General features: G+C 43.7%; 2 protein-coding genes across 3 annotated transcripts; both read right to left on the bottom strand.

Moving 5' to 3' along the window:
- Nucleotides 1-351: 351 nt before the first annotated feature.
- On the bottom strand, nt 352-2959 carry LOC142882619 (eukaryotic translation initiation factor 4 gamma 1-like). 2 transcript variants are annotated; one of them, XM_076017415.1, is made up of 8 exons: nt 2671-2959; nt 2334-2526; nt 1941-2092; nt 1718-1843; nt 1203-1610; nt 976-1113; nt 664-900; nt 352-561 (listed from the first exon to the last, which is right to left on the bottom strand). In XM_076017415.1, exons 1-8 carry the CDS (start codon nt 2740-2742, stop codon nt 367-369), a joined length of 1521 nt encoding a protein of 506 aa, XP_075873530.1. In that variant the 5' UTR covers nt 2743-2959; the 3' UTR covers nt 352-366. The 2 variants fall into 2 exon arrangements, with proteins under 2 accessions (XP_075873530.1, XP_075873531.1); XM_076017416.1 differs by having other exon boundaries at nt 2334-2523.
- Nucleotides 2960-5043: 2084 nt separating this feature from the next.
- Nucleotides 5044-10892, bottom strand: LOC142882618 (eukaryotic translation initiation factor 4 gamma 1-like). Its single transcript, XM_076017414.1, has 12 exons — nt 10570-10892; nt 10232-10482; nt 9864-10114; nt 9474-9601; nt 9188-9360; nt 8941-9070; nt 8744-8821; nt 8468-8566; nt 8241-8375; nt 8062-8143; nt 7606-7746; nt 5044-6797 (listed from the first exon to the last, which is right to left on the bottom strand). The coding sequence occupies exons 1-12, from the start codon at nt 10786-10788 to the stop codon at nt 6616-6618; spliced, it is 1869 nt and encodes a 622-aa protein (XP_075873529.1). The 5' UTR covers nt 10789-10892; the 3' UTR covers nt 5044-6615.
- Nucleotides 10893-11343: the final 451 nt, after the last annotated feature.

The following is an 11343-nucleotide window of genomic DNA, read 5'->3' as shown; positions in this document are numbered from 1 at the left end:
GATCCTTCTAACAGAGGAACAAGAAAGTGGCTTTTTAACACTGTATTGGAACAAAAACACACAGGAAAAACTATCAAAACTATTTTTTGATAAAAAATTAAATTCTCTCAGGTTCAAGATGTTTCCTGCTAAGGTGAAATACCTGAGATTTGCATACTCATCATTAATCGTTAGCGCTATCAAACTATTAATCTCAGCCATCTTCTTTTCACTCTAATTTTATAGCTCAGATCTGAACTCTGACATTTTAATATTATATATTCAGGGAGTGTCGTTGCTCTCAGTTTGATTTTATGTTTTGGTATATTTTGAACAAAATCTGATTCTGGAAACAGCAACAATTCTCCGTATCCATATAAATTTCAGTTATATGGATATCGTAGCATATGGAGTATCGAACACAGAGCCTGAGTGTGTGTGTGTGTGTGTGTGTGTGTGTGTTTGTGTGTGCTTTACCCATCGTAGGTCCAGCACATCCTGCAACATGAAACGGATCCTGGAGGTTGTTTTCCTCTCCTTGATGATTTTTCCCATCTGATTGAAATACTGGTCCATGCGAGGCTGAGGACAGACACAACAGTTTGGTGAGAGATTCTAATCAAACAACCTGTGTGACACACATCCTCTCTGCCTCAGTGTCTGTGTTCAGCGTGTCTAACCTACCTTGGCCTTCTCAAAGTCCAGGTCCTTGCCGATGGTGGACAACAGTCGACACAGGCACTCCAGGGACTCATCGTCGTGGTTTTTGAGCAGCTTCACTATGCAGTCATGCATGATGACCTCCGTCAACATCTTCAGCTTGAACAGCTCGCCGATGAACTTGATATTTCCCAGGGAGCGCCTCCTGGCCTGGTCTTTGGCCTCCTGAAGCTCAACAGTGAGCCTCTGCTTCTCTTCCTCCTGCCGAGAAATGAATCCATGAGTGAAACGAGAAATACTTGGGTGAAGATGGGGACTCATTTGGCTGTATCTTACCTCTGAAGCTGCTTCCAGCTCTTTCTGCTTCTTCTCAAAGATCTCGTCGTCGTCTTTGTCCTTCTCAAACTCCTTCTGGCATCGATTTAGAAGCAGCTTGCGGAAATTCACTGGTTTATCCGAGGTTTCCACTCGAAGCTAGAAAGTTGTGTATTGCAATTATTTGACACAAATGTGAAACAATCTGAAGATGAAGGTTATTTGCTGTTCTGTCTGACACCACTCACCCCTGAAAGGCAGCGACACATGTTGGCGTAGGCCACGGAGAAGTTGGGCTCGGAGATGGCCTTCTCAAAGGTCAGGTCAATGACCCCTTTAAGCCTCTCCTCTGTGTCGATAGTCAGTTCTGTCACTTGTTTCATCAGCTGCTGAAACTTCTGAGGGGTCAGCTTGTTCAGGATGCTGCGGACCTGTTTGAACAGGCCTTGGGTCTTGATGTTTTCTGGGTCGTTCTCCTCGGACTCGTTTCCTGGCCGGCTGCGAGTCTTCTTTGTTGAGGGTTTCCAAGCCTTCTCTGCCTTGTTCAGCTGCACGTCGTCGCTAAGCGACATGCTGGTGATGATTTTCCTGGGCTCTTTTCTCTGGATCTGCTGAGAGCGACGCGCCCCACCAACTCCAATACCCATGCTGGGTGGCTGGAAGAAAAGAGTCAAGAGGATGAGAGGAAGACATGGATGAATAGATTAAAAATGTTTAAAATTGAGCACAGAGATATGGAGCCCATTTAGAAAGGTTGACTTACCGGGCCTCTGTTTCCTCCTCCCATGCCAGGCCTGCCAAGGTTGGCAAAGGATGGTGTGAAGTCGGGCCCACAGTTCATCCCTGGTAGACGACTGGGGTCCAACTGACGCAGAGGGGTCTTGTTGGCCTGAAGCGACAGGAACGATTGTTAAATTGACATGAAAATTTGAAGGAGATTGATTGAGTTATGTTCTTTTAGTTTGGGATGTTATGAGAAGTTGCACCTCGTTGAGAAAATGTGTCTTGTTTAGCACAATGCCACTGATGTCTGGGAGTCCCTCAGGCTTCTTCATGTTCTCTTGGGTGAACTGGAAGGTGAGAAGAAACTCTCTGTCGTACTTCTTCTTCTCTTCTGGGTTAATTGGCCTCCTTTTTTCTGAGAAAAAAAAAAGACATAGCCGATAGAAAGTGAGCATGATTTCCATGTATCCTCAACAGCATAGTGGTTGTCTATAGCTGAAGAAATCACGACTTGGCTTTGATGGTCTTCGGGCAGACTTTCATTGGACTTTAGATCCAGATTAGATGGAGATTCAACACTTCAAAATACCCACAAGATGGAAGATTAAGGATGAAATGAATGAATGGATGAGTGGAACAAAGTTAGGAGACCTCACCTTCTTTCTGTTGGTACTTTTTGTCAGTTGTTGTTGGTTCAGGAGTATTTGGCTGAATGTTTTCAGCATCCAACTTGTCCTCCCAGGTCAGCTCTGATACTTCTGGTGTAAGAGGACAGATGGTGGAAGGTTGGCTGTCTGGTGCTCGTGCAGGAGTCGGCTCATGCTCCTGTGGGGCCACAACTTGTTCCTGCTTTAAAAGATTGAAGAGGTCTGAATGTTACAAACAAAGACGTCTGTGTGAAGGTTCTTAATGTCTCCAACTGATTTGAAAAAAAAAAAATAAATCACAAAAATCACAAAAATCAACAGGTGAATACTTTTATTGCAAACTCGCCTCCTTAAAGGCATCCAGAAGGTCTCCTACTGTCTCCTTCTTGTTCAGGTACTTCATCCTCCTTCGCTTCATTTTCACAGACAACCAAAGTCAATGATTAAAAAGCTTTGCAAAGACCGATAAAGTAAAGCTGGTGATTAAAGAATGGTAACAAAAAGGTGTTGCCACTAATTAATCAAACGCAAACGGATTTTAACTGGGGAAATAAAGTAATCCATGTCTTAAAAAAGAAAAGAGTAAATGGCTCGATTAAAAGTTAAAAAGTAAAAGTCAGAGATTTTGAGAGGAAATTAAAGTCTTCCAAGTAACTTTGGTGAGCAGGAGGTAGAGAGAGAATGTGTGAAGGTGGTATCTGTGAGGGTATTTAAGCACAGTAGTTTCAATAAGGGTGGGCGTTACTGTGAGGGATGGGGGGTGGGGGTGGGTGGGCGTTTCATCCCGCTCCCAAGCTGCAGTGGGGGGAGGTGTGGGCACTTTCTGAGGGGCTATCAGCGATTGGAGTGGTCTCAGCAGGAGGCGACTTCTCTTCCCTGGCAGCAGACCGCCCCCCCATGCTCCCATCGTCCCCATTCATGTTTTAATTAATTCAATCATTTTTGACCTTGTTTACCAAGGTGCTAAAACACCAAACTTGTCAGTCCACTGATTGTCAGGCAATCAAACAGAGCAGGAAAGTCTATATGTAAAAATAAATAAATAAATAAATAAAAATCAAGTGTGTACTCAATTTTAGCAGTCTGAATAATTAAGAATGGTCTTATTTGGTTTACTTTTTTACACTTACAAAGACAATAAATAAATCCCCATAAATGCCCTACTCAGGAGAAGTCCTCACAAAATGAATGTGTTCATGCTTACCTAATTAATGGACTGACCTCCACCTCCTTTTGTTTTTGTCATGTCCATGAGCAAAAGGAAAATGCCAGTGTTCCAGTGATTGAAAGTAAAGACTACTTCCTAGTGGCCATCCGAACTATAAACGATAAAGGCATTCAACTTTTGGAAACATAAATGTACTGCATGTTAGTAAAAACAGGGCAGAGTTCTAAAGAGTTGATACGTGAGCTGTGAAATATAAGGATGGATATCCACAGAAAAAGTGACAAGGCATTGATGGCATCGTTTGTATCACCACATTCTTGTTGTAATTCTCTGGTTCAAATCCAGCCCATGGCAACTGCCTGAGCAAGTTTTTCCTTTTTCTTTTTTTTTTTTTTTTTAAATACAAATTATCCAGGACTTGAAGTGTCAAATCTAAGTAAATGAACAAGTACAGTATCAAGTAAATAATTAAAAGTGCCATTAAATCCAGAAAAACTAACAACTTCAACAAGAGTAAAGGTACATTCAAAAACCTCAGTCTGATCTTAATGAAACTAAGGTGCTTGTAAGCCGCCTCATCACTCGCGTTTATAGAAAATGAAATTATTAAAAATGATGAGGCACTTGGTTATATGCTGGTTTCCAAACAAGTGAGGACTCTTTCAGGGACAACAGCACTACGTCACCAAGGTGGATCACTTCTGCTGGAACCAAACCGCTAAAATAATGTATGGTTGTCCATACTGCAGTTCCACTATTGCGCCGCGGGAGGGCACCGACATAGCGGTTGAAACCAGGGTCAGCAGCTTTTTTACGGTGATCGCAGCTGGATCTCATCCTGGGTTCCGACTTCCATCTGGCAGAATGTTCCCGAGCTGCAGTTCTCCAGTTCGACCGGCAGGGCAGTGGCGGCTATGGCTTCATTCCGTCTGCTGGGCCTCGAAAAGAAACCCCCCCACACACACATCAGGCAGTAATACTTTCCTAAAGACATGGAGTAAGAGTGTTCCACATGGTTCTCTCCTGTTTTCTGCTCATAAATCAGTGTCAGGAAGGACAAAAGTCCATCCTTTACTTCTTCTGCTGCTCCACTTTTATTTCCAGAACCCATCTGTGATGTCACAGAGGGTACTGATAAACCTCCCAGGTTAGTGACCACACCACTGGCAAGGTGTTGGCTTCACCTTTGGACTCTGGGAGCAGAGACACACAAGTTGCACAGGATGAATGCAGTCCCCGTCTGCATCAAAGGACATAAACTACATTTTTCAACCTTACATACTGCTCGGAACATATTTGACCCTTTTTGACATTTGACAGCAGCAACAATACTGAATGGAATTCTTTCAGCCTACAGTCAACCGTTAACTTTTCTTAAAGTGACCCCAAAAAACATCAAAATACATTCAAAATGGTTATATTTTTTACACACAGAGACGGCGTTCCAGGTCTAATTTGATCTGTATGTGTTGAAAAAATTAAAGTTATTCTGACAAAAATGACGAGATTTATTGGATGTACTAGGAAGGGAAATCATCCTCTGAACACACGTCTTGCAAGTTTTTCTTTTATTGGCAACAATCTTTATTATCTCTTCCAGTTTGGGATGTGAAAAGAGGCATTAATTTTCTTTAATTAAATATCTTTTTAATAAAGTAAAGCAAAAAAAAAAAATATTTACAAATTTTTCAATTAAACCATAATTAATGACTTGGGTTGGATAATTACAAGCACCTTCTGCCATCTGAGGAGAGAAAAATATAAATACAGGGAAAAGACCTTTTTTTTCTTTCAAAAATAAAACAAAAAAAAATTAAACAAGCCATTATTTATTTACAGAACTCTCCTAAAATGCAATTCTACTTGCAGAAGCAGAAAAGGCCTTAGGATCCGAACTGTTTCACTCTTTTTTTTTTCCTTTTAAAGTTCTTTCTCTTTTATATGGAGCTTCGACTGAATGACTTTTTTTCTCTTCAAGTTTCAATAATGGTATTTTATCCTTTTTATAAAATCCAACAGGCTCTGTGGAAAGGTGCAGCCGATGATCACTCGCTCTTTTTGTCTGATTTTATCAGTCACTTTGTTTTTTTCTTGAAAAGCGCAGAAGAAATGAAACTGACAGACCGAAGCAGATCGAAGGATGCTTAGTGTGTGTGTGTGTGTGTGTGTGTGTGTGTGTGTGTGTGTGTGTGTGTGTGTGTGTGTGTGTGTGTGTTTTGGGGGAGGGGGTCATCGGGTCAGGTCAGGGGTTGGCTGGGAAGCGTCGCCGTCCCCCCAGCAGCAAAATGGTCAATGTTCATCACGGATCCCCGTCTGCTGGGACGCCGTTCTCGAAAAAGATTTTTGCGTAAACTCCTGGAAAAGTCCACAACCGTTTCTCTAATCTCCCGTCCGAAATGTCTGAGCGAGACATCGCCCTCCGCTGGTCTTTGTAGTTTTCTGTTTTGTTACAAAAACAGATCATCCAATCTTCCAACATCAGAAAAACAACGACACAAAAAGAAAAAAAAAAAAAAGCTAGCCGTCTACATAAGTGTATCATGTAGATTGAAACGTTGTGCATGTGGCATGACAATGTTGCCGCGTCGCGTCCACATGACAAAAGAAGATGCCATCAAAAATATAGATGTGAACAGCCTTTTAAAGATTTTATATATCTGTAATTAAGCAAAATGTCTTTAATTGCGTTGCCGTGGTGAGGAAAAGCCATCTGAAAACTGGAGATAAACCACCCTCAAAAATAGTGAAGGAAGCGGCTTCATCTCCTCCCTCGCCGGCTCATAATGCTTTCCAGCATTCTCTCTCTCTCTCTCTCTCTCTCATATCTATTCTCTATTTAATCCTGTATTTTTCAAAAAAGACATTCGGTTAGGCAAGGAAAAACAACAAATCCAAAAAACAAACAAAAAAGAAGAAAAACAAAAAAAAAAATAAACATGATCGAATGTTCGATCCATAATACAATCTCTCCCAGTTGAAGAATTTTTTTTTTCTTGATTTTTTTTTTCTGTTTATGCAGAAGGATTTTGCTGATTCAGGCTCTCCCGAATCCATCCACAGAAAGTTCGCTCGCCCCCCCCCCCCAAGAAGCCTCTCTGAAATCCCCACCGGCCGCTCCCCGCCTTAGCTGTTGTCCGACTCGTCCTCGGCCTCCCGGAGCCAAGTGAAGAAGGCGGTGACGGACTTGAGGGCCACGCCCTTGCCCAGCTGCTCGGCGGGGTCTTTGCTCGACTCCCACTTGTAGAAGGCCTCCTCTTTGATCACGTCCTCGTCGTACAGGGTGTCAAAGAACATCCTCAGCAGATCTGATGTGGGAGCGAGACGAGACAATGTGTTCAAAACGAGGGACTTTGTGTGCTCATTTACCTTGAGAAAAAATAAAAAGATTTAAACCTGGTGTCTCTCCTACGGAGGCTTTGTACAAGTCACAGATTAAAATAAATCATTTTGTACCAGCCTCTCTCTCTCTGTAGCCGTCACTAGGCCCCAGCCACCCCCACCAAAGGCCCACTATTTTCTGATTGGCCATGTTCCAGAGGCCTACAGAAGGGGAAGCATTCATGGCTGCCTCCACTCCCTGCCAGTGTGCCCAGCAGTAGTCAGCACATGGAGTGACAGAGCTTTTCCTGAATGAGCACACTTTGCTGAGAGAATAACCAGTAATAATGGCGTAACGTCGTGGTCTGTGAACGTAATGAGAGAATAATCCCTAAAGCTGGATAACGACACTGTTAAGTGTCAACCTCTGCCACGGCGCCGACCTTTGAGACAGTAACTCACTTTTAAAGTTTAAAGTTACATAACATAAAAAGATCTTTTCAAGTTTTCCCCCATGACAAAGTCTGTCATGGCAGTGGTCATACAGCAGCTTAGGTTCCAAAAGGTAAGGCTTGAATGTGCAACAAATACAACAATACAATTGAAACAATATGAAACTTTTCTTTTTTTGTTAAAATTATCGCTGGTTTTAGAAATGTGTCACAACCGAGATGAGCAACAATTTATTTTCACAAAGCATTTCTTGGGAAAGCTATATAAAGAAATAAAGGCGTGTGCATTTTTTTTCCTGGGTGGTTGTGTATAAAATTGCGGGGTCAAAAAAGAGGAACTCACTGGCAGGCTGCTCCATCTGCACCATCAGAGCCTGCAGGGCGTACAGAGCCTGCAGCTCCTTCTGCTCATCCTTCAGGTATTTCTGCAGCAGCTTGGCTCTCGTCTTAATCTTCTCGCCGTCCACCTTGAAGGGGTTCTCACCTGCAGGCAGTTTTCACAGGACAACTTCATTGACGCTTTGTATTCACACTACAACAAATAGTCAGTGTCTGGATCTGAAACTCAAACAAAGCAGTGGCATTGTACAGTTTAAAGGGACGTAGAAAAGAGACATTTTAAGCTGTTATCGAGTGGAGATCGAGTCAAGATTATACATTTATAATTGAAACTGTTTATGTGGAGCATGATTATTATATAATTAAGGCGGTAGGAGTAAGAAAAAGTCAAGCCAAGGTCGAGGTCAGCCAAAACAGAGTGCACTGTGGGAAGGCTTCAATGAAGAACACATGTACTCACAAATGACGGCGGACTGACAGATGCAGGTCATCATGGCTCTTACAAACATGTTGCTGGAGCTCTGTTGCTCATCCAAATTGGCCTGCAGCGCAAACACAGAGGCAATTAAAAACGGCCAAAGGTGTGAGAAAAATATTTACTTTTTAAATTTACGTCGGTAAAAAGGCGGCAACACGAACCTCGACCCAGTCGAAGATCCGCTGGTTCTCGGCCTGGTCCTGGATCAGCCTCTCCAGCTGTTGGGCCAGCTCGGCAGAGCTAAGGTCCTTCTCTTTACCCTTTTCTGACTCTTCACCCAGTGTGAACTCCACATTCTAGTTAAACAGTTAACAGTCCAGTCATATCTATGTGTCATTGTGATTTTTTTTTCCCCTCAAAGAAACACCACAGATTCAACTCTGCCAACCTTTTCTGTCACAAATTTGTTGACGTCCTGGTCTTCAGGGAGGAAGTCCTTCCACCGCAGCCCAGCGTCTCTCCACAATGCTCCGACCTTTTTATGGCTCTGAAAAAGAAGGTGCACAGTGGATACAGACTGATGAGCATTTTCAGTGTAGCAATGTCATCACCAAACTAATAACACTGTCGCAGACACATGGCAGGACCGCACAATTGACTGACGTATGAATATATAATCTTATTCTGACAAAACAAAATGAAATGTGGACTGCTTGACTCTTACCATCTCTTTGCTGAGCAAAGTGAGGATGTTGACCAGCAAAACTCCAGCTTTGCCAAGTGGGATCAAAGGCTTGGAAACCTCCCTATTAATTGAGAAGATCAACAGGAAAAGAAACGTTAATCACAAGTTGGAAACAACACAAACTTCATCTCCTCGTCTGTTTTTAATGACTGAGAATTGGAGTGAACTTTGATGACTTGCCTGAAAAGCTCTCCCATGGGGATGCCTCCCTCGTGGAGCATTGGCATGATCAGCTCTGACAGGTAGAGCCAGATGTGGGGGATGTCGATGGCCATGTCTTCAGCCAACTCCAGGATTTCCTGCAGCCTGATCAGAGGGAAAACACAGAAACTGAGTGGACGTGTTTTCAAATTCATAAAACAGCTTCGGGGATAAAGACTAGCACGACACATGCAAACTACGCCTCTGTGGCTCCATACTGACCCTTTGTAATATTCGGACGTTGGCAGGGTGCCAGTCTTGACCAGCTGCTGCAGCAACTTGCCCAGGTGCTCCCTGGCGATGGTGCTGCGCTCCAGTGTCGACTCCAGTCCAGTTCGCACAAACACAAACAGCAGCGCTGTGCTGTTCAACTCCTGCACACACTGCAGAGCCTCCTATTGGGCCACAGAGGGACAGAGTTTGCTGTCAGAGGTCAAAGGTCATAACTGTATCTTAAGAAATGTACCAGTCCATGTTTGTTTTTTTCTACAGGCATATTAACAGGTACCTTCATGTCATTGATATGCAGGTACTCCTCAATAATGGCGGTGGACTTCTTGGTGAGTTCCTCCTCATTCAAGGCAGGTTTGGCTGGAGTCGGTGGAGGTGGCGGCGTGGCTGCTGCCTCACGTTTCACTGTTTGCACATTTGAAACAAAAAATTAGTTTAATTAAAAATGCATCTTTGGTGAAAAACAGTCACTCTTGTAGTTTATAAGCTCAGAATGTAACATTACTGGTGATGCAACCTGCTTTTGATGACATTAGTGACATGTTTCAAATGAGATTACGGCCAAAAAATGGTCAGGTGATAAGACATCCAAATTCAATCATGATAAAAAAAATAATTGTCAATAACAATAAACACACGACAATGAGTACAATTACTGTACACCCACCATTTTCTTTGCTTCTGGCTCTCTGGCCTCTGTCTCTGTCGTCCGTCATGCTTGCGACTCTGCGGACGGGATCAGCTGATCCACGCTGCTCCCTTTCCCGGCTGCGCTCTTGGTTTTCCCGGCTGAAACTGCGCTTGGTGACCTGGAGCCGGTTCCGATCGCGATCGTCCCGTCTCTCATCTCGTCTGTCAAATCGGTCACTGCTGCGATTCGAACGGTCAAAGTCGCTGCGCTCACGACTCGAGCTGTTCCTACAAGGAGAAGCGAGAAGGACGTGCAGATGTCAAGAAGAAGTTCCAACAAAGTAAAGTTTTAAAGCATTGAGTCTAAATGTATTGAGTTCTCTGTGACTGCCTGTATTGTTTTACCTCTGAGGAACTCTTCTGTCCGAGTCGAGAGATGAGCCCGAGGAGGACGAAGGCTGCTGTAAGGCTGAGAACCTGTTCAAGGTGCTGGTGCCTGGACGGCTTCCTGCTTCTGAGCCAGAATCTGCAGGTTTGGTGCTGGTGCTGGTGCTGGTGCTGGTGCTGGTGCCGCCGCTGCTGCCTTTACCCCAGCTGCCCCATGTGCCTTTACCTCCTGGGGCAAGCAGCTGATTGTTGATGTCAAGAACTGGAGTCTGAAAGAGGAGATGGTTGATTAAAAACAAGCAGAAAACGAAAAGAAAACAACATTGAAAAGAAGTTTTTTTTTTCAGATGATATACCTTTGTGATTTTGCTAAGGCGAGAGGTGTCGATGGGTCGGTTCTTGGAGATAGGAACCGTGTTCCAGCCCTCATCCTGAGGAGGACCACCGCGGCCTTGGTTGTGAGGACCGCCGCGGCCTCCCATGCCTCCTCCTCCTCCTCCTCCTCCTCCTCCCATCCTGCCACCAGGGCCACCGCCCATCTCCTTTTTGGAGACGAGGGCTTGCTGCACCTTCATCTGCTCCCTGTGCTCCTCCAGCTCAGCCTCTTTGTGGATCTGGTCGATGGTCTTAGGACCCTGGTCGCCTCGTCGGGAGACCCAGCTGTTCTGTAGTAGGGGGAAGAGAGAGAGAGAAAGTCAGAATAGAGCAGAATTCATAGCAAATATTCAAAGCAATTCTTCAAAGTCAGACCGTAAAACAAATTGTCAGGATTTTTTTTTTTTTTTTTTAAAAGCCTGTTCGTACTAATTAAATTCGTTGCAGCTCAATGCAGTGTTTTAATTTCAATCTATAAAATGGATCAAAATGGTGAGTCAAAAATATCTACTGATGTGTTTTCTACTTTGACCAACGATTCAACCAATTGTGTTTACAACTAAAGCTGCAGGCAGAAATTCAAAGGCTGAAGAAATCAAGCTCCCAGTTGCTCTTTACTTTCAGCCTTGGAGAAAAGCTACAAAGTTTGAGTATTTCACCGTTAAGCTGGGCCCGTGTGCAGACTTGGCGCAGCTGATTTTTGGCTCAAAAAACACGAAGGCAGCAGGTTTTATAACAGTGTGGGTGGGACTAAG

This window comes from Nelusetta ayraudi, unplaced genomic scaffold (assembly GCF_046127955.1).
Source record: "Nelusetta ayraudi isolate G7.1 ecotype Tasmania unplaced genomic scaffold, CSIRO-AGI_Nayr_v1 ptg000360c, whole genome shotgun sequence".
Lineage (NCBI taxonomy): Eukaryota > Metazoa > Chordata > Actinopteri > Tetraodontiformes > Monacanthidae > Nelusetta > Nelusetta ayraudi.
Note: the sequence above shows the minus strand (reverse complement) of the source record. Positions and strands in the feature narration are given on the sequence as shown.